General features: G+C 36.3%; 2 protein-coding genes across 6 annotated transcripts in view; one reads left to right on the forward strand and one right to left on the reverse strand.

The window, feature by feature from the left end:
* USP14 (ubiquitin specific peptidase 14) overlaps positions 1 to 22,180 on the forward strand; it is a 44,456-nt gene extending 22,276 nt beyond the window's left edge. For both annotated transcript variants that reach the window (XM_078060552.1, XM_078060553.1), the window contains 10 exons: positions 2,458 to 2,588; positions 3,783 to 3,863; positions 4,691 to 4,776; positions 6,738 to 6,852; positions 9,327 to 9,392; positions 9,549 to 9,641; positions 11,210 to 11,338; positions 17,691 to 17,751; positions 18,321 to 18,428; positions 19,072 to 22,180. In XM_078060552.1, coding sequence (XP_077916678.1) covers positions 2,458 to 2,588; positions 3,783 to 3,863; positions 4,691 to 4,776; positions 6,738 to 6,852; positions 9,327 to 9,392; positions 9,549 to 9,641; positions 11,210 to 11,338; positions 17,691 to 17,751; positions 18,321 to 18,428; positions 19,072 to 19,223 — 1,022 coding nt within the window. In that variant the 3' untranslated portion in view covers positions 19,224 to 22,180. The remainder of the gene's footprint in view (positions 1 to 2,457; positions 2,589 to 3,782; positions 3,864 to 4,690; positions 4,777 to 6,737; positions 6,853 to 9,326; positions 9,393 to 9,548; positions 9,642 to 11,209; positions 11,339 to 17,690; positions 17,752 to 18,320; positions 18,429 to 19,071) is intronic.
* Positions 22,066 to 25,787, reverse strand: part of THOC1 (THO complex subunit 1) — a 53,986-nt gene continuing 50,264 nt past the window's right edge. For 3 of the 4 annotated variants that reach the window (XM_078060550.1, XM_036082042.2, XM_078060551.1), the window contains 3 exons: positions 23,827 to 23,974; positions 23,004 to 23,079; positions 22,066 to 22,472 (listed from right to left, as the gene is read on the reverse strand). In XM_078060550.1, coding sequence (XP_077916676.1) covers positions 22,177 to 22,472; positions 23,004 to 23,079; positions 23,827 to 23,974 — 520 coding nt within the window. In that variant the 3' untranslated portion in view covers positions 22,066 to 22,176. Of the gene's footprint in view, positions 22,473 to 22,939; positions 23,080 to 23,826; positions 23,975 to 25,787 lie in introns of all 4 variants that reach the window. The other variant, XR_013443370.1, reaches the window with a different exon arrangement.

The following is a 25,787-nucleotide window of genomic DNA, read 5'->3' on the forward strand; positions in this document are numbered from 1 at the left end:
GCGGAGCTATGCAGCCATCACCACAGTCAATTTTAGAAAGTTTTCATCAACTTGAAAAAGAAACTGTAACATTTAGCACTCATCCTGTTTTCTCCTCACCACTCCCAGCCCTATGCAACCACTAATCTACTGTCAGTCTCCATATATTTGCCTATTCTAGACTTTTGACATAAATGGAATTATACAGTATGTGGTCTTTTTTGACTGGCTTCTTTCACTTAGAATGTTTTCAAGGTTCATTCACATTGTAGTATGTATTAGTACTTTATTCCTTTTTATTGCTGAATGAGATTCTGTTGTGGATATATCACATTCCATTTGTCCTTTCATCCCTGATAGACATTTGGGTGGTTTCCACTTTCTGACTATTACAAGTATTGCTGAAAACTTGTGCAAGCATTTCTGTGGACATAATGTTTTTATTTCTCTTGGGTATGTATCTGGGAGTGGAATTGCTGGGTCATATGGTAACTATATTTAACCTTTTGAGGAACTGCCAGACTGTTTTCCAAAGCAGTTGGCATCATTTTATATTTCTCCCATGAACGAGGGTTCCAATTTCTCTTGATAATACTCGGTATTGTCTGTCTTTGATGATAGCCAGCCTAGGGGTGTGAAGTGGTATCTCATTGTGGTCAGCTGTTAATTTGTAATACTATAAACAGTAGGTTCTCTGTGTCATTTGGAGTTAGAGATTTTCCTTTGACCTTTGTTTCCTGAAAGATTTATTTGTTGAAGTTTTTAATGAGAAAAATATGATCACTTATATCTAGTTTACTTGATTGCTTGTGTATCTGAGAGTAACTCGGAATTTCAGCAATTCTCCAGTATCCTATGAGTCTTGTAGTGAAGGGATGAAAGATACTGTTCTTCATTTTTAAATTTTAGTTTGTGCTAAATTATAAGAACAGTTCCAAGAATTCACCAGTTATTAACTTTTTGTCACATCTGGCTCATCATTCTCTATAACCATGTTCTTTTTTTTCTGAACCATTTGAGAGTAAGGTACAGACATCCTGTCTTATTCCTAAATACTTCAGTATGTATTTCCCAAGTATAAGTACATTCATAACCACAAGAAAATTACCATTTTTCAAAATCTAGGAGTTTAACATGGATAAAGTACTCTAAAATACAAACTACTTAAATTTTGGCAGTTGACCCAATATTGCCCATTATAAAGTTGTTTTTCTTTTTTGCTTTGGGAGCCAGTTTAGGATCACATATTGATTGCATGTTGTCATGTCCTACTAGTTTCTTTTAATATACAGTGAGTGCATTTTTGACTTTATTTCAAACTAAAGAAATACTTTGAGATGCTCTGTTTATGGGATATGTTAAGTCTTAAATCATTTATTTTGAGTAATGTGTACCTTAAAGTGTTCATTACAATTTAGCCTTTTTTATTTTAAGAAACATTAGATTGGTAGTGATAATGTGATTTTTAGCTGTCCCTCCCCCCAAATTTTTTTTTAAAGATTTTTTTATTTGTCAGCACACATGCACACAAGCAGCGGGAGCTGCAGAGGGAGAAGGAGAAGCAGGCTCTCCATTGAGCAGGGAGCCCGATGCGGGGCTCGATCCCAGGACCCTGGGATCATGACCTGAGCCGAAAGCAGACACTTAATGACTGAGCCACCCAGGCGCCCCCCAAAAATATTTTTAAACACCATGTTTAGTTGTCTTATTTGGGAACATTTTATTAAACACTGGCTTTGTGCTGAGATATAATATTTGCTGGACTTCGGTTTGTATAATAATGGTAGATAACATTTCACATATTAGTTAACAAAATAAGTCAAGATAGGCTAGACTAGAATTTTGCTGTACATGAAGTAAGGGCAAGGTGTGATACCTAGGAAGTCAGCAGAGGAAAAGTATTCTGAACTCCCAGAGCAGGGCTGAGTCTATGACCATGAGATTTATGAAGATGAGAGAGGATAGTGGAGGAAAGATTTTGAAGAAGGTTTTTAGCTATCACTAGAGTCAGGAAGTATGTTTAACAGATTTTAAAATTTAGGAGTTGAGTAGATGGGAACCAAGTACAGGCTTAAAGGGAGGTGGGTTGAGAGTGGTGACCTGATGGCCTGATAATGGCATAGTACCAGAGCAGTAACATTAGCCTGTTTGATCCCTAGACAGAGGTTATGTGTTCTCTCTGGTGAATGAATATGCCCTGCTTTGTTTGGGAGACAAAGGCTGGCAAGGAGAGAAAGACTGAGGGGCAGGACTCAGAAGTTGTTCATAGTTAGTGATTACATTATAAAGTCTGGTCAGTTCTTCAAGATTTAAAAACAAATCTTTTTCTTATTGGGAATTTGACAACTACAAAAGGAGTAGATATGCTTAAAAATATTCCTCAGCAGTTTTTGTTTGTATTAATCTAGAATTAATTTACAGTAACATGTATTAAATATGTCACTCTTTTATTAAAGCAGTGTTTGCTTTGTTTTTAAGCCCTTAGAGATTTGTTTGATTCCATGGATAAAACTTCTTCTAGTATTCCACCTATTATTCTACTGCAGTTTTTGCACATGGCTTTTCCACAGTTTGCAGAGAAGGGTGAACAAGGACAATATCTTCAACAGGTAAACAGGGCAAGGTTCTGTGGTTTTCATTTTGTAAATGTAAAACTTAGGTGCTGTACACTTACCATGTTTATTTGTATTTCCAAACATACTCCCAATTATCAGTCCTTTCTAGTTGACAGCATCATTGTTTTTGGCCCAGAGTAGTCTGTTAACTATTACCTTGCTTCTGTTTTTGTCCTTCTGCAGTGTTTCTCCACACAGCCTCCCGAGTCCTTTATAAAATGTAAATGGGATTATGTTGGTCCCTTGTTCGTTACCTCCTAGTGATTTTCTATCCCCGTCCTGAGTAATCTAGCTCCTGGCTCCCTATCTGAGCTCCTCATGTGCCACTCTCCCTCTTGCTTACTTCTTTGGCTCTCAAACACACTGGCTTCCTGGTTATTTTTTAAACCCTCCAGTATCCTCTTTCGCAGGGTCTTTGCTCTTATTTCTTTGGCTCTCAGATGAGTGCATGGCTTGTTGCTTCCTCACCTCGTTCAGGTGTCATAGCTCAAATGTCAAGGCATCACAGAAGTTTTCTTGACTATCCTATTGAAATAGCATACTTCTTTCCCCTCATCACTTTCTGCTCCCATATTGCTTTTTTTTATTCATAACTCTTCTCTTTAGATGAATTTGTTATATTTTGGTTATGTCCCCATTGAGAACTTTTTCTGTTTTGGTTAATGCTGTTTATTCCTGTGTCTAAAAAAGAGGATAGCAGGAAGGGAAGAATGAAGGGGGGGAAATTGGACGGGGAGACGAACCATGAGAGACTGTGGACTCTGAGAAACAAACTGAGGGTTCTAGAGGGGAGGGGAGTGGGGGGATGGGTTAGCCTGGTGATGGGTATTAAAGAGGGCATGTACTGCATGGAGCACTGGGTATTATACGCAAACAATGAATCATGGAACACTACATCAAAAACTAATGATGTAATGTATGGTGATTAACATAACATAATAAAAAAAATAAACAGTGGTTAGCACAAGGAGGAGCTCAGTAAACATCTCTTGAATGAATGAGTATTCTGGAATCCTCATTGTTTTGAAGATCCTATAATATCTAATTTGACTTAATATTTTTAAATTAAAAAAAAAAAAACAGCTTTCTTCCCCTTCCCTAAGGAAGCAGCAGTTCTTCTGGAATGATTTTGTAGATAAAACAGTATCAACAGCCAGGATTATTTACTTTGTCATTTTTAAATTACAGGATGCTAATGAATGTTGGATACAAATGATGCGCGTATTGCAACAGAAATTGGAAGCCATAGAGGATGATTCTGTTAAAGAGGTAATTGACACATGTTTGTGATTATAGATTTTTTTTTTTTTTTTTTTTTTTTTTTAAAGATTTTATTTATTTATTTGACAGAGAGAGACAGCGAGAGCAGGAACACAAGCAGGGGGAGTGGGAGAGGGAGAAGCGGGCTTCCTGCCGAGCAGGGAGCCCGATGCGGGGCTCGATCCCAGGACCCTGGGATCATGACCTGAGCCGAAGGCAGACGCTTAACGACTGAGCCACCCAGGCGCCCTGATTATAGATTTTTATTATACCTTGATAAGTATACCCCCCGGCCCCAAAAGCTTGAAATAAATTCATCCTAATAGACATGTACTTGAATACTTTAGATGCTCAGTCTGTAGTTGGAATTTGAAAGCTTGCATCTGACACTTGAATTCATTGTATTATTTATTAAAATTAATTGATATTATTATTATTATTTTTTTTTTTTTAAAGATTTTATTTATTTATTTGAGACAGAGAGAATGAGAGAGAGAGAGCACATGAGAGGGGAGAGGGTCAGAGGGAGAAGCAGGCTCCTTGCTGAGCAGGGAGCCCGATGTGGGACTCGATCCAGGGACTCCAGGATCATGACCTGAGCCGAAGGCAGTCGCTTAACCAACTGAGCCACCCAGGCGCCCCAAACTTAATTGATATTATTGAGCATCTGTAGTCTTTTGGTAATTTTTTTGAACAGTAGAAGGATTTTACAGAAAGGGATTACATTTTAAAAAACTTAAATATGTATTTACTAAACTGGATTGTGTGAGGAAAAATATACATTAGTACCTATATGAAGTAAAATTGGAATTTTTATTTCATTTTAATTTTTGCAGACAGATTCTTCATCTGCATCAGCAGTGACACCGTCTAAAAAGAAAAGTTTAATTGATCAGTTCTTCGGAGTTGAGTTTGAAACTACGTATCCTTATGAGCCAAGATTTGTAGAGACTACTCATAACTTACTAGAAGTGAATTGGTATCAGTAGCATTGTTGACTGATTGGAGTGGTGGGTGGGGTATGTAGAAAAAATCTTCAGAGGCATTTATGCCTAAAAGATAAAATGAAACTTAGGAATTTGGAAAAATACCCCATCAGAGTAATCCTAAAGTTCAGGTAAATGTACACTTTAAGGGTATTATTTTTTCCTAAGAATATCTTTAGCAGAGTCAGCCTCATTAATTCACTTCATAGGGAATTAATTTTTAATTGTATGAAACAGTATATCAGCCAGATTATATACATGAGATTAAACCAATTCATAAAACGTGAATTCAGAGGAGGACTATTTTCTAGGTCATGGGTAGAAACTGGAAGATTTCTGTTTATATATCTTTGTGTTACAACCATTTTAAGACTGTGTAAGTACCAACTTATATTTGTTTAGAGTTTATCCTTTTATTATTCATTACTCATATTGTTGGTAAGTACATGAAGCACTTTAAAGTATGTTGAAACAAATGTGGGAAACCAAAATATTTAAAATACCAATGAACGATGCTATTAATTTTATTAATTCCAGTATAGTTAATATACAGTGTTATATTAGTTTCAGATATACAATATAATGATTCAACAGTTCCATACATTACTCAGTGCTCATCACAGTCAGTGTACTCTTAATCCCCATCACCTATTTCACTCATCCCCCACCCACCTCCTTCATTCTTGTTGAGAATGGAATCGTATGGTATTTGTCTTTCTCTGACTTATTTCACTTAGCATTATACACCTTGGATCCATCCATGTTGTTGTAAATAGCAAGATTTCATTCTTTTTTATGACTGAATAATATTCCATTGTATATACCCCCCCATGTGATCTTTATCCATTCATGTATTGATGGACACTTCGGTTGCTTCCATAATTTGGCTATTGTAAATAATGCTGTAATAAACATAGGGGTGCATATGTCTTTTCATGTTAGTGTTTTGTATTCTTTGGGTAAATACCTAGTAGTGGAATTACTGGATCATATGGTAGTTCTATTTTTAATTTTTCAAGGGGGTTCTATTTTTAATTTTTTGAGGAAACTCCATACTGTTTTCCAGAGTGGCTGCACCAGTTTGCATTCCCACCCACAGTGCATGAGGGTTCCTTTTTCTCCTATATCCTCACCAACACTTGATTTTTTTTTTTTTAAAGAGGGAGAGAGAGGTTGTGGGGGAGAGGGAGAAGGAGAATCTTAAGTAGGCTCCATGTCCAGTGGCGGAGCCTGACATGGGGCTCAATCTCACAACTCCAAGATCATGACCTGAGCTGAAATCAAGAGTCAGATGTTTAACCAACTAAGCCACCCAGGGGCCCTAACGCTTGTTTTTTGTGTTTTTGATTTTAGTCATTCTGACAGGTGTGAGGTGACATTGTGGTTTGTTTTTTTTTTTAAAGATTTTATTTATTTATTTGAGAGAGAGAGAGAGAGAGAGCATGAGAGGGAGGAGGGTCAGAGGGAGAAGCAGACTCCCTGCCGAGCAGGGAGCCCAACGTGGGACTCGATCCTGGGACTCCAGGATCATGACCTGAGCCGAAGGCAGTCGCTCAACCAACTGAGCCACAATGTCAGGCGCCTGACATTGTGGTTTTGATTTGCATTTCCTTGATGATGAGTGACGTTGAGCGTCTGTTCAAGTGTTGGTCATCTATATGTCTTTGGAGAAATGTCTGTTCTCTTTATGTCTTCTGCCCATTTTTTAATTATTATTATTATTTTGGTGTCATATAAGTTCTTTATATATTTTGGATACTAACCCTTTATCAGATATCATTTGCAAATATTGATGCTATTAATACCATTAGGATAATTTATTTTATTCAACATATAATTTATTATATTATAGCAGATTGATTACCTGTTGGTATATTCCTTATCTTATTTCTCAAAGCATGAAATGTACAGAATCTGAAGAAGAAGAGGTCACTAAAGGAAAGGAAAATCAGCTTCAACTTAGCTGTTTTATCAATCAAGAAGTCAAGTATCTTTTTACAGGACTTAAATTGGTAAGATCAATTACAGTTGATCCTCATTATAAATAGATTCTGTATTTGCAGGTGCATCTACTTGCTAAAATTTATTTGTAACTGTAACAACAGTACTTGGTGCTTTCATGGTCATTTGTAGACATGTTCCGAGTGGCAAAAATTTTGAGTTGCTAGACACAGTCTCCCCGGAGGTCCAAAAAAGTGATGCTCTGCCTTCTTGTTTCAGCTCATACTGTTAACAAGTGTCCTTTTACTGTAATTTTAGTACCACAACTTTCTGCAATTTTGTGCTTTTTGTTGATTTGCTGTTTAAAATGGCCTTCAGGCATAGTGCTGAAGTGCTGTCTAGTGTTCTAAGCCTGAGAAGGTTGTGTGTGAATGTTTATTAGATAAGCCTTAAGGAGAAAATAATGTTTGATAGATAAGCTTCATTTAGGGATGGGTTATAGTATAGTTGGCTGTGAAGACAATGAGTTGTCATTAAATAGAAACATACATGACACAAGGTTGTGTATTGATAGGTTGACAGAAGTGTTGTGACCAGAGGCTTGCAGGAGGCCTCTGAGGGTATTATAGTGAGAAGTTACTGGTAATAATGAGGTATAAACTGGGATTGTACTGTGTAAATCAGGCCACGTAGGCCCTCTGCCTTTGCACCAGTATTGCACCTGAGGCCCTGGAATGTAAGTGACTTCATTGCTTTGTCGCAGAGCTGGGTCTAGAACTTGATTCTCTTCATTCGCCAGTTAGTACTCTTTCCCCATTTTCATACTACAGAATGCACTTTCATGAGCAGATTGATAAAATACAACAGTTTTGCTTGCTAATTTAGTACTTTGATATGGTTTGGGAAATATGTACATGTTTTGAAGGATAGGCAATGAATTGGGGCAGGGAGTGCATTGATAAACAAGATAATTTGTCATCAGGGAGTTCCCATCTACAGTTTGGGGTAAGATCAGTTAGGGGAGTGGTTGGTAAATACAGACATAAGAGGCAAAGAGAGAAAGTAATATTCTCTGTCCTGTGATACTGGGGGGGAGTGTAGTGAGGCATACTGGCTTTTAAGAGAAGTTCATTTTAAAAGTTTAAAAATAATGGCTAACCACTAAGAGTCCTATAACAAATTATGACGTGCAAGTTTCAGGACATCAGAACATGAAGCATAAATGTAATTGGAGAGTATTGAATGGAATGTTTTGGCAGGGACTCTTCAGGATGGTATTTTTTCTTCATAATTTTATAAAATTCCAGAAAAGCTAAATGTACTTGGAGCTTCTAGGTGATAGTGGATTGGTGATAATATGTATAGCTTACCTGATGAATAACATCACACCAGATACGTGTTCTTGAGAAGCATGTATTTATGAGATGTATTGTCTTGCCCATTGTTTAGATGCTTTATCATCATTTGTTCTGATTATTCTAGAGTAATTTGGCTCCATATTTCTTTACCTTTTTGCTGTTGAACAAACTTGATTAAATGTTAAAAAGCTACACGGTGATTCCTTTTGTAATGAGATTAGTACTTTCTGAAAACTAAAAAAAAATTTTTTACACAAGTAACATGCTTATAGTGAACATTAACAGTAAATTTTTAACTGTAATTTCTTGTGTATTAATGTTCTTACAAAGCAGAGCACATTAGTAGTGCTTTTTTTAATATTAGAAATAGTAGCTTATGTTCATTAAATGTAGAATATATGCCAAATGGTTGTCCATGTTTTTTTACATGTACTAACTTATGTAGTTCTAACAACAGCACTATGATATATAGATATTATCATCATTTCCATATGGTGCCCAGAGGGGATAACTGTCTTGTTCAGTGTCACATAGGCTATAAAAAATGGAAAGGCAGACATGATGGTTAAGATATGTATAGTGGCTAAAGGCTTTTCTACATTTGTTAGATTTACAGGTTTTCTTTGTGATGACTTTTCTCAAATTTGAGAATAATTGGTTCTAGAAGCCTTTTATACATAAAGGATAAAGAACAGGGGTTTCCTACATTCTCATAATTGTCCTCCTGTATGAGTATTCTAATAATCTGTATGTAAGCAGAAGCCCTGAAGGCTTTTTTATGTTATATAAAATACAGTGTAAACTCAGAATCTGAGCAACATTTGGGTCACAATTTAAAACTTCAAACATTATTTACATTCTGAGGAGTTCACACCAGTATAAATTGATACCTTTTAAGAACTGAATCATATCTAAAAGCCTTCCTACATTGTCTTCATTGAAATTATTTTTCAGTGGCATGAATCCATTGATGTATATTGTCTACTGAGGAGTACTAATTTTTAAAAGAACTAAAAGTGTGATTCTAGGGGCACCTGGCTGGCATGCAACTCTTGATCCTCGAGGTCATCGGTTCAAGCCCCACTTTGGCTGTAGAGCTTACTTTAAAAAAAAAGTGTGATTCTGTATTGCAGAAAAAATTCTTTAAAACTAAAAATGTTTGGTCTTCTGTTATGTTCTTTTTTTAGCGACTTCAGGAAGAAATCACTAAACAGTCTCCAACATTGCAAAGAAATGCTTTATATATCAAATCTGTAAGTTTTTCATTCCTTTTGAATTTGAATCCATTTTGATGAAAGGTTTCCAGTTAGTTAATTTTACCCAATCTTTGTTTTTTTCCCAAACCAAGCATTAAAAACTTCTGTGGTATTTGCATGTGATAGGATTTCTTGCATTTTTTTTCCCCTCAGTCTAAGATCAGCCGACTACCTGCTTACTTGACAATTCAGATGGTTCGATTTTTTTATAAAGAGAAGGAATCTGTGAATGCTAAAGTTCTTAAGGTTAGTAATGAACTTCAGTATAAAATATTGTAATTCTTTGATGGCAATCCCTAATTCACAGTAGATTTCTTTCTTCCTTTAGGGATAAACTTTCTTTGAAATATTATAAGTAGGGAAGTTATTAACATTAGACAAGTGGTTCTTTTTTTGTTTGTTTGTTTGTTTGTCAGAGAGAGGGACAGCATGCACAAGCAGGGAGAGCAGGAGGCAGAGGGAGAAGCATGCTCCCTGCTGATTAAGAGCCCCATGTGGGACTTGATCCTAGGACTCTGGGATCATGACCTGAGCTGAAGGTAGACGCGTAACTGACTGAGCCACCAGGCGCCCCTGTCCTTTTTATTTTAAATCATACACATGCCTGACTTTCACTACCAGCCCACCCCTAGCATTTGATTAAGTAGGGCCTGAAGTCCTAAAAATTTTTCATAAGATTCACAATTAGTTCTGATGGATGCCCTCCACTCCCTAGAAATAATGCTCTAGACCAGATCCTCAACTCCACAGATACTGACCCAGCAGGTTTAGATGATGGGAGTATGGGGTAGGAGGCATGCTGTACTCTCCAGTGCGGTAGCTGTAATCTCTTGAGTAAGAGGCAGCGTTATGATGTAGCTGTTTTGTAGAACTGTAGCTCTGCTACATATCCACAGTCCGTGATCCCTGGGAGAGGTATATGTAATTCTGTCCTCTTGAGCTGAAATTCATAATACAATTTCAGATATACTTACTGTTATATGATAAGGTTAAATGTAGTTGGAGTGTTTACAATTGTTAACTTTATGTATTAATAATAGTTTTGAACTGTATCACTATTATTTCTTTGTAAAGGTGTATTTCAAATTACAAAAAGTCATTAAGTGACCCCATTTTTAAATTGATTCCATTGTCAGTTTTAGGTATCCATTATTTTCACAGCAACTGATGTGCTCTGTTTCTGAAATGCTTCTTTTGTCATATAAATTTGGTAACTCTTCTGTGGTCAGAGTCTTGGGTTTAATTGGAAAAAAAAGCTAAATAAATTTTTTTAATCTTAAAAAGTTAGAACCAGGGGTGCCTGGTTGGCTCAGTCAGTAGAGCATGCGACTTTATCTTTTTTTTTTTTTTAAGATTTTATTTATGTATTTTACAGAGAGAGTGAGAGACAGAGACAGAGCATGAGCAGGGCGGAGGAGGAGGCAGAGGGAGAGGGAGAAGCAGACTCCCCACTGAGCAGGGAGCCTGATGTGGGACTTGATCCCAGGACCCCTGGGATCATGACCTGAGCCGAAGACAGGTGCTTAACCAACTGAGCCAACCAGGTGCCCCGCGATTCTTGATCTTAGGGTTGTGAATTCAAGCCCCACACTGGGCATGGAGCCTATTTAAAAAAAAAAAAAAAAGTTGGGCCCACATTGAAAATAAGCACTATGATGTTTTCAGCTGCATAGATTTCCAAGTGATTTTTATGAATTTTATTTTCAACTTCATTTGAATTATGAAAGTACTACTGTAAAAGTATGATAGATATTTTAAATAAGTACCTTTATAAGGGTGTTTACACATACTCTTTCTTTTTGGTTTGTATATAGGATGTTAAATTTCCTCTTATGTTGGATGTGTATGAACTGTGTACCCCAGAACTTCAGGAGAAAATGGTCTCTTTTCGAACAAAATTCAAGGATCTAGAAGATAAAAAAGTGAATCAGCAGCCAAAGACAGTAGGTTCTTATTGCTGATTTTCTCATCTTAATAGTTTAATCTTTAATCAGTGTTCAGCAATTACTGTTACTCTCTTAGTAATTACTTTGTTAATCTCTCAGTAAAAATGGATGAACCTTTATTTTATTTAGCACATATACAAAGTTTTAGGTGTATTTTAGCATAAGAGAAAAAACTCTAGTTATGGTAAATAGGCCCTTTATGGTAGAGTAAGCTTAATATTTCTTTTTTCCTGTAATCTGTAGCCTATATTCCTTTTATATTTATCTCCTCAAAGCATTTCACATAAAGTGTTGCCTAGTATTTTCAGTGTATTTTATTGTTTTCCTTGTAAGTCATGGAGTTATTTCTATTTTTAGATGGAATTAGTGGGATAGAATCCTGGCTCATCTATGCCTATAGTGACAAATAAGTTGTATCTTTTTAATTTGTTATTTAATTTTTATTTAAATTCAAGTTAGTTAACAGAGTACAGTACTGGTTTCAGGAGTAGAATTCAGTGATTCATCACTTACATACAGCACCCAGTGCTCATCACAAAAGTGCCCCCCTTAATGCCCATTGTCATCTAGCCCATCCCCCACCTGCCTTGCTCCAGCAGCTCTCCGTTTGTTCTGTATGGTTAAGAGTCTTTTATAGTTTATTTCCCTGTCTCTCTTTCTTTTTTCCCCCCTCCCCCTATGTTTATCTGTTTTATTTCTTAAACTCCACATGAGTGAAATCATATGGTATTTGTCTTTCTCTGACTGACTGACTTCACTTAGTGTAATACACTCTAGCTCCATCCATGTCATTGCAAATGGCAAGATTTCGTTCTTTTTGCTGGTTGAGTAATATTCGCGTGTGTGTGTACACACATGTCTTTATCCATTCATCAGCCGATGGACATTTGGGCTCTTTCCAGAGTTTGGCTGTTGTTGATGGTGCTGCTGTCAACATCGGGGTGTATGTGTCCCTTCGAATCTGTCTTTTTGTATCTTTTGGGTATACCTAGTAGTGCTGTTGCTGGGTTGTAGGGTAGCTCTGTTTTTAACTTTTTGAGAAACCTTCATACTGTTCTCCAGAGTGGCTGCACCAGCTTGCATTCCCACCAACAGGGCAAGAGGGGTTCCCCTTTTTTCTGCATCCTCACCAACACCTGTTGTTTCTTGTGTTAATTTTAGCCATTCTGACTGGTGTGATAAATTGTATCTTTTAATAAGTGCTGCTTGTATGCCTGCCTGTAACTGCTAAAATCACAACCTTAGGAAACTTTATATTTAATAAATTGTATCATTTTAGGTTCAGATAGGGTACAGCTGAACTGTGTTGGATTTTTTTTTCCCCACAATGAAAAAGATCTTTCCTGATAACTAGAAATATTTCCAGTGTGATACTATATATCATTTAAATTCTGCAAATTACTGTGGGTGTGTAGTGCGTGTGTTAAATGGTTTTTTTTTAAACATTAAAATTTATTTTGAGATAATTGTAGAATCACATGCATTTATAAGAAACAATATGAAGAGGGGCACCTGGGTGGCTCAGTGCATTAAGTGACTGCCTTCTGCTCATGTCGTAATCCCAGCGTCCTGGGATTGAGCCCCGCATCGGGCTCCCTGCTCAGCTCCCTGCTCAGCTCCCTGCTTCTCCTGCCTGCTCAGCTCCCTGCTTCTCCTCCCTCTGCCTGCCACTCCCCCTGCTTGTGAGTGCACTCTCTCTCTCTGTCAAATAAATAAATAAAATCTTTAAAAAAGAAAGAAATAATATGAAGAGATCCAGGTACCTTTTACCAAGTTTCCCCTGTGGTTAATATCTTGCAAAACAGTAACACAGTATCACAGCTTGGATATTGACTTTGATGCAGTCTAGATACAGTACATTCTCATCACTACAGAAATTCCACGGCTGCCCCTTTGTAGACAAACCCACTTTCCTTTGGCCCCTGCCTCCTCTTCAATTCCTAGCAACTGTTAACCTGTTCTCCATTTCTGTAGTTTTGTCATTTTAAGATACAAAATGGAATATATATATATATATATTATACTATATTATACATATGTATACACTATATAAATGGAATCCTATCGTATATAACTTTTTGGGATTTTCTTTTCTCAGCATACATAATTCTCAGGAAATTAGCCCAGGTTATTTTGTATAACAGTAGTTCCTTCTTTTTTGTTGCTGAATAGTATTCCGTTATGCATATACTATATTTTGCTTAACCATTCAGCCGTTGAAGGACAGCTGGATTGTTTCTAGTTTCATTTATTTTGAATAAAGTTGCTATAAGTATTCATGTACCATTTTTTTTTTAAAGATTTTTTATTTGAGAGAAAGAGAGAGAGCGTGAGCAGGGGGAGGGGCAGAGAGAGAGGGAGAAGCAAACTCCCTGCTGAGCAGGGAGCCCTATGTGGGACTCAGTCCCAGGACCCTGGGATCATGACCTAAGCCGAAGGCAGATGCTTAACCGACTGAGTCACCCAGGCGCCCCTCATGTACCAATTTTAGTGTAAACATAACTTTTCATTTCTCTGGAAATAAATACCCAGTAGTATAATTGCTAGATTGCATGGTAGTTGTATATTTAATTTTTAAAGAAACTGTCAAAGGTTTTCCATAGGGACTGTACCATTTTAAATGCTCATTAGCAGTATATGACTGATCCACTTTGTGCATTCTTGCTAGAATTTGGTGATGTCAGTATTCTTTATTTTAGCCATTTGGATAGGTTTGCAGTGATACCTCATTGTGGTTTTTAATTTGCTTTTACCTAATGGCTAATGATGTTGAGTGTGTCTTCATGTATTTATTTGCCATCTGTATATCCTCTTTGGTGAAAGGTTTCTTCTTGTCTATTCATTTTCTAATTGTGCTATTTTTCACTCTTGAATTTTGAGAGTTTTTTATATTACAAATACTAATCCTTTGTCAGATGCATGGCTATCATATATTTTCTCCTTGCCTTTGTCTTTATCTTTTCATCTTCTTTAGGGTCTTTTGCAGAGGAAAAGTTTTTAATTTTTAGGTAATCCAATGTATTTTTCTTTGGTTGTTCTTGCTTTTGGTGTCCTATCTAACAAACCATTGCCTAGTCAAAGGCCACAAAGATTTATGTCTGTTTCTCTTATAAGAGTTTTAAAGTTTCAGTTCTTCCCATTTAGTTCTTCCCTGGTTTTTGATCCATTCTGGGTTAATTTTTGTGTGTGGAATGAGGTGCATTCCAAATTCATGCTATTGCATATGAATATCCTATTCTTCGTCCATTGAATGGTCTTGGTACCCTTGTAGAGAATCAGTTGACTATAAAGATCTATATATCTGGACTCTCAGTTTTATTCCACAGGTCTTTATGTCTGTCCTTATGCCCGTACCAGTCTTGATTACTGTAGTTTTGTAGTAAGGATGTAGCAGAGTATGAGCCTTTTAGCTGTTCTTTCAAGATTGTTTTGTCTCTTATGAATGCCTTGTATTTCCATTATTTTAGGATCAGCTTGTGTATTACTTCAAAAAAAACAATTGGAATTTTGATAGGATTGCAGTGAATCTGTAGATAATTTGGAAAGGATTGCTATTTTAACAGCATTAAGTCTTGGCAGTCCATGAACTTGATAATGTCTTTGTATTTATTTGTGTCTTAATTTTTTTCAACAATGTTTTATAGTTTATAGTATATAAATCTTGTACTTTGGCTAACTTTATTCTTAAGTATTTTATTCTTTTTTGATGTTTGAGTAAATGGCATTGCTTTCTTAATTTCATTTTTAGATTATTCTTTGTAATTGATTTTTGTATATTGATCTTTGCTGAACTGGTTTATTAACTGTTCTTTTTTTCCTCTTTTATTTTTTGAAAGATTGTGTAGAACTAGTGTTAATTCTTTTTTAAAGTTTTGGTAGAACATTGGTGGAAAAAAATCAGCCTGGAGATTTTTTTCCAGGCATTTTTAAATTAAATATTTGACTTCCTTTGTAGTTATGGGCTATTCAAATGATGTAATTTCATATTAGGTTTGTTTTGGTACTTTGTTTTCATGGAATTGATCTATTTTATCTAGCTTGTCAATTTTGTGTTGTAGAGTTGTTTCTTGTATTTATTTATTTATTTTTGATGTCTGCAGGGTCTATAATGATATCTGTCCCGTTTCATTCCTGATACTGGTAATTTGTCTTTTTTTTTTTTTTTTTTCCTTTGTCTTGTTAGAGGATTGTCAGTTTTATGATCTTTTCAAAGAACTGGCTAAGTGGATTTTTCTCTTTTTCTGTAATATTAATGATTTCTACTCTTCTGCTTGTTTGGGGTTTATTTTGTTCTCCTTTTTCTAGGTTCTTAAATTGTGGGAGCTTAGATTTTTGACTTCAAACTTTTCCCTAATGTGTACATTTAGTGCTATACATTCTCTCTCAGCAGTGCTTTCACTGTGTCCTACAAATTGTTATATTGTATTTTCATTTTCATTCTGTCTTGTATTTTTTTTTTTAAAGGTTTTATTGATTTATTTGAGACAGAGAGAGAGCACAAGAGTGAGAGAGAGCATGAGCAGGGGTTGGGGAGGGGCTGAGGGAGAGGAAGAAGCAGACTCCCCGCTGAGCAGGGAGCCCTATGTGGAGCTTGGATCAGGACTTGAGCTGAAGGCAGATGCTTAACCAGCTGAGCCACCCAGACACCTCTCTGTTCCTTGTATTTTAAAAAAAATCTCCCATGGGACTTCTCTTTGAATTTGGATTATTTAGGAGTGTCTTGTTTAGTTTCCAAATATTTGGAAATTTATTTATTATCTTGCTGTTACTGCTTCTAGTTTGATTTCACTGTGAAAGAACACACTTGTGTGATTTAAATTCCTTTAAATTTGAAGTTTGCTTTATGGCTTAGGATGTGATATATCTTGGTATATGTTCTGTGGGTACTTGGAAAAAAAATTGTATTCTACGGTTGTTGAATGGAATGAATGTTCTATAGATGTTGATTAGATCCAGTTGGTTGATGGTGGTGTTGCATGTTCCTGTAACCATGCTGTTTTTCTGTCTAGTTGTTCTTTCAGTTTTTGTGAGAGGAGTGAGGAAGCTAAAATTGTGGTTTTGTGTGTTTCTCCATTTGGTTCTGTCCACTTTTGCTTTGCATGTTTTGTAGCTCTGTTATTTGGTGCATACACCTTTAGGATTGCTAAGTATTCTTAAGTGGAGTGACCCTTTTATATTATGCAACATCCCTCTCTGTCCCTGGTAATTTTCTTTACTCTAAGTCTACTTTTCTGATATTACTATTGCCAGTGCTGCTTTGTTTTTGTTAATGTTTGCATGATGTCTTTTTGTATTATTTTACTTTAAATTTGCCTATATTGTTATATTTGAAGAGTTTCTTATAGACAGCATAGAGTTGGTCGTGTATTTTAATATACTGTTAATCTCTTATTGCTTTATTTAGACTAAACATTTACATTTAATGTAAGTTGATTTGTTAGTTAATTGTGTTATATTTTGCTTTCTCTTTGTTCTGTTTTTCACTTCTTTTTATTGCCTTCTAGGTTACTTGAACATATAATAGAATTCTAAATTGACTTATCTACGATTTTTTAAAAATCTTTTTCTTTGTATACCTTTTTCTATGGTTACTCTAGGTGTCAAATTTTAATACAAAAGGGAATAGTTGACTTAATTGCCATTTTTTTGTTGTGGGGGCCTTTGACTTCTTGTCACTCTAGTGATCTTTAAACTACTTGCATTGTGTTCATTACCATTATAGTTTTCAAGAACTTTGTGCCCATATGCCTAGATAAGTTTAATTTTTTTGTATTACACACTGAAATGAGTTGAGGCAGGGAATTCCCACCAAAGATCTTTGTCTAAAATAGTGAATCATCTCTTTCAATATTAGGTAAATATTTGCTGAATTAAATATTTCAGCTCATTTAAGCTAAGTTCATTCAGTTCATTTGAGCAGGTGGCCATGTCTTAGTAGGTTTAATGTTAGTTGCAGTAATTCGACTTTTCTTTCATTGAGGTACCTTTTTTTTTTTTTTTAATCCTATGTGGTTTGATAGGATTTTGGTAAAAATATAGAATTGGGTTTTCCTTTTCTACCCTAGAGCACTGTTTGTACTGTTATATTCACGGATATGCTGTAGGTTTAGTGGCTTATAGTTGGTCCTAGAATCAGAGGGTCTGTTACTGTGCATACAAGATTGTATATTGTTGAAGCATAGCTCCTTTGGGTTTATAGTTTTGTGTTAACTATGGTTATATCGTTTTAGTAATTTGTAAGGTATTTTATATTGTAGTCAGTAAATATTTGTGGAAAGAATATTTATTGAATAGAATACAAATTTTATTTCCAGTATCATGATTTAAAATTAAATTTTTTTCCCCTCAGAGTGACAAAAAGAGTAGTCCCCAGAAAGAAGTTAAATATGAGCCTTTTTCTTTTGCTGATGGTAAGTGGAAAAAAATCATTTCAATTGAGTTACTGTGTGTGTGTGTGTATGTGTGTGTGTGTTTAAGGTAAAATTATTGTCTTGGCACTTACATATTTTTTTTCAGATACCATGCTTTTTTAAAAAGAAAATCAGATTTTTTTTTTATTAAAGATTTTTTTAATTTATTCATTAGCTACAGAGAGAGCATGAGCAGGGGGAGAGGCAGAGGGAGAGGGAGAAGCAGGCTCCCTGCTGAGCGAGGAGCCCGATGCGGGGCTCGATCTCAGTACCCTGGGATCATGACCTGAGCCGAAGGCAGACGCTTAACCATCTGAGCCACCCAGGCGCCCCAGAAAGTCAGATTTTTAAAATACAATTTACCTTAACTAGACACACAGTAAAAATCAGTCTTTTTAGGATGTAGTTCTATGAATAATATCATACTTCTTAAAATATCTTCCATAAATCCTTAACTTTGAACTGTCATATCTTATTGAATTCTAGTAATAGGCTAACCTATTGCTACCTAGCTGGAGAAATCACGTCTCTTCATTGTCTAATATTGTTGGATTTACATCTTTCTTTAGACATTGGCTCCAATAATTGTGGATACTATGACTTACAAGCAGTGTTAACACATCAGGGAAGGTCTAGCTCTTCAGGCCATTATGTATCATGGGTGAAAAGGAAACAAGGTAAGGATTCTGGTTGTTTTTTTTTTCCCCAGTAAGTTAATTTAACAGTTTACTTAGTACAGATTTTTTGCACAGTGGTTTTCAAACTTTTTGGTCTCAGAACTCCTTTACATTCTTAATTGTTGAGGTCCACAAAGAGCTTTTGTTTATGAGGATTCTCTTTAATATTTACTATAATAGAAATTAAAACTGAGAAATTAACTCATTGGAAACTGACAGTAATAAACCCATTACATATCACATAAATAACAAAGATAACGGTATTTTCCAAAACAAAAAAAATAGCAAGAAATAGTATTGATGTTTGTAGGTCTGCTTTGTCTGGCTTAATAGGAGACACCTGTTTCTGCATTCAGTCTCTTGCTTTATCACACATCCTATGACTTCTGGAAAATTCCAAAGCACACTTGAGAGAGTGAGGGAAAAAGGCAAATAATACTTTAGTAGTGATATAAAAAAATTGTGACCTTCGTAGTACCCCTGAAATGGTCTTGAAACCTGAGTAGCCCCTGGACCACACTTTGAAAACTGTTAGTGTGGCAGATGGAATACTGCTGTGCATGAAAGTACTCAGTACCTTTTTTGAAATGGAACTGAGAAAACATGTATGATATTAATTTCATTTTCTTCTCTTGTTCTTTAGATGAATGGATTAAGTTTGATGATGATAAAGTCAGCATCGTGACACCAGAGGATATCTTACGGCTTTCTGGTGGTGGAGACTGGCACATAGCATATGTTTTACTCTATGGGCCTCGCAGAGTTGAAATAATGGAAGAGGAAAGTGAACAGTAATCTTCATTTTAGCTATTTATGTTTAGGTGTGAAATAAATGTTACTTGTTGATCATTTCTATAATCCAGAGCTGTAGAGGAAGATATGTAGGTGGTTTTATGTGTTTCCCCTCTCATGTGGAACAAAAGAGGGTGAAGCAGACCACTCTGTGGATCAACCTAAAAATTACAGAAAAAAAAATTGCCTTTGGACTGTGTGGTTGCAGGAAGACATTTTTAAAAAGCTTATTTCTTGCATTAATTTTTAAAAATTCTGATTTGAAATGCCTTTCAGCCATTACCTTCCATGATAAATTTTTTCTCCCTGCCTTTTTCAGCCCAGGATTCAGCAATCAGATGTTTATTGCACACCTATTACTCTTTTTGTTGTTGTTGTTCTTGCATGGTTCAAACCACCGGTGATTCATAGCTGCCCATCCTTTGCCTTATCTAACAAAAATTTTGCCAGGAAGGTGGAAAGGAAGGAGGTGTTGCTCTCATTGTGTTACTCAGTGCTGCTGCCCACATCCCATGGAAACATGGATACAATCAAGTATTTGTCCGGCCTGACTGTTGCTGGCTTTTCATGACTTTAAAATAAATTGTGATCAGTAATAGTACATTTGATTATACATTCATTATTGTGTCTCTCTGATGTACTATGGTTTGTATGTTTAACTTTGCAATGGTTTTGTAGTAATCAACCTTAAAAAGTTGGTAAGCTCTCGTTGCTTATTTTTAGAAAATGAGGATATTTAATAAAAAAAAAAAAAAGAGGGACTAACAGCTTCTGACCTCAAGTCTTTTGTCTACTGAGTGTTGGAGCTTGGGTTAAGTTTAGGTATATTTAATATCACGCCTTGCTGCAGGTTGTTAGTTTTACTCTGCTGTTAAGCATCCATTTAAAAATGTTCTCTCTTCTGCCTTGTCACATTATGTTCTGTTTAAAAGAAATACAAAGTTGTAAAAGTAACAGAGTTCTTTGGATGCTGAATGCAACGATGTTTATTGGTCTATCTTTTCTTTGGCTCAGTTTTTACTCGTCTGTTCCCAAAATCTTAATGTGTATCTCAGAATTGAATAATAGCAATGATTTTTAAAGTGATGGTAAAAGTACCAAGAGTAAGTGGTGTTTCAGTATGGTAGGTTTCTTACATTTTAATACATTCTAATTAATTAATTCCTCATCTTTGTTTCAAGAGCCTTGATTGCTAGACAGAGGATAGGAAATTAGCTCATTTGTCTCTGATTTTGAGTTAGGTATATAAAATGAAGCTTGGGGGATTATCATGAAATCTCCTCTCTTTACTTATGCTGTTTTCATGCTCTGCAGAGCATAGCACTGGTAACTATTAAATTCCTAGAGAATAATGGCCAATTTCCTCTCAACTTTGAACAATGTGATAAAACCTGAGAACCCTAGGAGATAAAATAAGCATTTCAGGGAAACTTATTTGTAAATAGCTTCTTCAGCTAAGTGGTGATTACTGGCAATCATTATTCCCTTTGCCTTGGCGGAGGGTGCAGAATAGAATGGGGAAGAGGAGACCATAAGAAGTGTAATGATTCTTAGATAGTGCTATGATGCTTGTGACTCTGCATTTTTATTCACGGTCTGTCTTGGTCTGAACAATTTTGAGGACATAAATTTAGCAATTAGAATTCTGATTTCTGACTTGCAGGATGCTGTAGCTAGTAGATGAGGTAGGTTTAGAACAAAGTATATGTCTTGTATGGAGTTAAGATTTTTAAAATTGTAATTCCTTGTTTTAAAAATGGATTTCATTTTATTTGATCCAAATAAGCATTATTCCAAAGATTTTTTTTTTTTTTAAGAAATTGGACTTACACCAGTGTTTTAAACTAATAAGGCTATTTTAGAGTTCAGCCTTGCATATAAGGTCTTTGAGAAGGGAGAGTGGTCAAGAAAATTTCTTGATTCCTGAGTGTGCCTTATATGCTGTGCCATGAGCACGGAGGCCCTTTTGATACTAGAGCTGTGGTGTACCACTGTTGGACTAGCCAGTGAAGTCAAGTCCAAGCAAGAACATTTATGGTGTAATACGCACTTAGGTGTATTATGCACTTAGTAGCCTTTCAGGATACAAAACATACAATGATAACCTAATGTTAGAGCCCTACAGGGTAATTACGCTTACGTGGGAACCGGAAAAGTAGATGGTACTGTCCCCAGCCATTATTACATAGTGCTTTGCTGTTTGTAGATAGCTTTCACCTACATCTCAAACTTCACATCAATCCTGGAAGTATGCATCCCTATTTTAAGGACTTAGGATTTTAGACTTCACCCTGTTTTTTTTTCAAGTTGGGGGCTGGCAAACATTTTCTGTAATGGGTGGGGTGGATAGTAAATATTTTAAGTTTCGCAGGCCACAGTCTTTGTCATAGCTACTTAACTCTGCTGTTGTAGCATGAAAGGAGCCATAGATGATACTTACATCAGCAGAACTGTGTGCTGATAAAATTTTACTTGTAAAAGCAGGTGGGAAATGGGCCAGTGTTTGCTGATCCTCTGCTTTAAAGCATAAATGGAGTAAGACTAGAGCAGTCATATGGTTTCAGAAAGTCATTCTGGGATTTTCAGAACAGCAAGTTAAATTTTGTAACTACTAATGGCATGTAGGAAATGAAGTTGGCATAGTGTATCTTAGGAAACACCATGCTCCCTAAATATTGCTTACTGACTTCATTATAAATATTTTAACAAAAAATATGTGATCTTGAGGTCGCTTTATTTTGTCCATTTTCTCAACGTACTCCCTTCGCCTGAAACCCTGAGGTCAGTTATCAAGAGCCAATACGCCTTCTGTTGTTCGTGGAGCACCAGCCAACTGTACAACAACTGTTATAAAAATGTTTATTGTTTACCAAAACCATTGGACCTCTTATCAAATGCTGCTTGGTAACAAAATCTTATCACAGTTTTAATAAAAAAAAGAAAAGAAAGAAAGAAGCTAACTATTTGTCTCATTGTCATTAGTTAGACTTTCTGCAAGGTCACTTAATCCGGACTTATTCAGTGCGTTCATCAGATTCTCAGGTGTTGCATGTACTCCCTCTTGATCTTGCCAGGCGACCAGTAGCTGCTTAGCTCTCATCTTCATGTCTTCGCTATCACACTCAATTTGTCTAATTTCCGAGTCTTTCATTTCCAAGTAGGGAGCCAGGATCTTCCATTGCTCGCCCAGTTTACTGGCAAACACCTCTATTTGTTCCCCTGTTACAGGTTTGTCTCGGCGAACATCAGGGCCTAGGAAACACAGGAGATGTAAATTATGTACAAAGCCTGAGGACATGTACAATTCAAAATATACAACAGAATGGGGAAGATAGATACGGGGCCACTGAAATATTAATCACCTTTCATAAGCTTTATTTTAAAAGTAAAACAATTCCTTTCTATATTTTTCATGGGGTGAATATTGTTCTTATAGTCATGATCACTAGGTATCAATACTTTTAAAACTAAAGCTGTTGCCTCTATCGTAATTATGAAGGTCTCCCCTGAAAGCAGCTGCTCTCTTCTAACCCGCCCCCCCCGCCATTAACAAACAGGTGAGTCACCTTCAAATCTAAGTACTTTCCTTCCCATCACTTCCAGATTTTATTGCATAAAGTGTAATATTTTAAAAGTTATCAAGCAATGTTTAAAATTCCTCACTATAAGAAACAGCTAAGATAAATGGTAGAGGTTGAGAAGTAGATCAAATAACGTACCTCTCAACAAAGAACCCCAATCTTTTCCAATTTTGTAAAATAGCCAAGAAAATTCAATTCTTACTTTCATTTTCCTTCAGTAAAGCATCATTATCTTCCTCATCTTCATCCTCACCTGTTTTTATTTCTTCAGAAGGAGGCTAAAATGAGGAAGAAGAATGTTTAAGAGAATGCCAACTTGTAAAATAACTGGGGATACTTTTGGTTTAGGTTATGAGTGGTTGAGATTCCACATTCCAGAGCCCAGAACTTGATCCTTGAGCGTGTTAAATGTGAATGTCAGGTAAGGATCACAAATGGGATGGTGTTAACCTGGAGAAGGAGTGGACGGGCAAGACTCCCCTTCCCCCACACATGGGAAGAAGGCAGAGCCAGTAAAGAGTATGGTAAGCTGATTTGCAAATATCTAGCATATAGTCATGATGGGCTGGAGAAAACCAGGGGAGCAATTGGGTTCTTAAAAAATTTTTTTAGTAATTTTACGGTATAGTTATTACCATATTGTAGTAATACAATGAGAAAATTGTATTGGAAAAGAGAACAGAGTAGAAAGGTAGGTCAAGGTACCTACTGCTACCCGTTATAGATCCTGTTTGATAAAACACAATACATTGGCAAATAGGAAAAATTCATGTCTGAGTTTACAGGTGAGATAATTGTTTAACCAAAATACTGTGGGCTTTAAAATTAAATTACATGCTTTATAAAAAATTTATCAACTTATGTACTTCCTCTAAATGTACACTCAAATGCATTTTTCCTTATTCTTAAACATGGAGGTTTGTGGATTATTTTTTCCACACAATAAACTGTAAATTCAGCTTCTTAGTGATAGTAGTTTTAATAAGATGATAAAGAATATGAAAACGTTGATCTACATTACTTACTGGTAATTCCTTTGCTAGCTTTATTACCATGTTTTCGAGATATTCTGGCAAACTTTTAAATTGCTGGTTGGTTGGCTGGAAGAAGTGAGGGCTTCTCCGTGCTAACAGTCTCAGGGCTCTCCAACCATAATTTGAATTGTTCACAGCCCTAGGAAAAGAAATGTCAGTCTTGTCATTTATGGTTTTTTATTTCTATATGCCTTCCAGTTAGCGTATAGAGTGTCACATGGTAAATTACATTAAGTAGCTGAAGGCACCATTCTTTTCATTCTGATCTTATTCCTAAAGAACCTCTGAGTGTGCAGTACACTTACAAATGAACACTAGAAACAGCAGAATCTGATGAGGCAGGTTCATATGCAGCAAACATCTGAAAAGTTTAATACCCATTTTACTTAATTTAAAAAGTCAATCAGTATGTGTATAGTAATAACTAGGTGTTCTGTGTGCAGGACAGTAATCATCTACGTCTTTAGAAGAAAAACTAATAGGCTTTTACTATAGTCAGTGAGCTGATGCCCATCCGGGCAATGCCACCTGCAGGTGTGCATTCCAGAATGTAAGTTTTATCAGCACTGAGTTTTGACCATATTCAATCAATACATCATTCTCCATTTATATAAGCATCTCATTTTAGTTCGCTTAATACCAAACTCAATGAATAAAAATGGTTCCAAAACTAAAAGGGAAACATCAAATAGCCACCACAGTGAGCAGTGATCCATAGTGATACAGAGCACAGCACCAGGCGATACACGGTAAGGTGAGAAATGCAAACCTCACGAATTCTAAAGATAATGTTCCAGAACCAGCCAAGCTGGAGAAGAATCCAGAGCACAAATTTACTGTTTGTGAATTTTTGCAAGTCATTTGGAAGATCCCCCTAAGTTCTTAAGGGTAGCAACCTGGTTTATTTAGTCCTCCTCTTAAAATGAGCCTCTACTTTTAGCAAGTGCAAAACTACTCCTACACGGGTCTTGCCAACTTAATGTCATGGTACAGGGCTTTGCCTGATCAGTTAACCAGCCTACCTCTCTTGACACGTTTCCATTTAAGCAGTTTCAATCTTGAGCATTTTCAAAATTCACCAGTTACACATACAAACTTTCTTACTCTCCAGAAATCCATACCATTCAGGTTCTTAAACCAAGGTTCGTGGAGAACTCTCATTCATTCATTCATTCAACAAATACTTGGTGAGCTGGGCACTCAGACCTTAGAGGTACCCTGAACACTCGAGACACTATAATCTTGCAGTTAAGAGCAGGGCCCTGAGGCCAGAGTGATTTCCTGGCTCTGGCATTTACTAGATGAGAACTTCAATACATGATTCACCCTCTCTCCTCACTTTAACTGTAAAAGGGAGATAAGGGCAGTTTCTACCTTAAAGGTATAGATGGTAAGTACTTAGGGAGGACCTGACAGTGAATGTGGAAATGTGTTGGCAAGCATCATTACTATGGATAAACACAAGGTACAAGAATTTCACACAGTGGTAAGGATAAGAAGAACATGAGAAATGAGAATTTCAGATAGGGAGGGGCTTCTGGGCCAGGGAAAACTGCCCTGAGACAGTATCTGAGAGGAGAACTGAAGTGAGCCCACACCACAGGAATAGCTTGGGGAGAAGTGGAAAGACCTTTGAGTTGAAGAACAGAAACCTGGCTGGTGTAGTTAGAGCAGAAAGAAAATGAACAAAGAGGAGAAGTGATCAAAAGAGTAGGCAGCAGCCAGACCGGTCTTTTAGGCCCTGGTAAGGAGTTTGGATTTCATCCTAATTTTACCAGGCAGTCACTGGAAGAGTTAAAGCAGGAGATCAGACTTGTGAGTTTAAAGATCACAATTCGCATGCTGGAGAACTGACCAGAGCATCATTAGTTAAGAGATCACAGTAACTAACTCATAACTAGTCACAAGGTCACATGAGTCAGAGCACTCTATTTCCTGTGTGCTAACTACAT

This window comes from Halichoerus grypus, chromosome 13, assembly GCF_964656455.1.
Source record: "Halichoerus grypus chromosome 13, mHalGry1.hap1.1, whole genome shotgun sequence".
NCBI lineage: Eukaryota > Metazoa > Chordata > Mammalia > Carnivora > Phocidae > Halichoerus > Halichoerus grypus.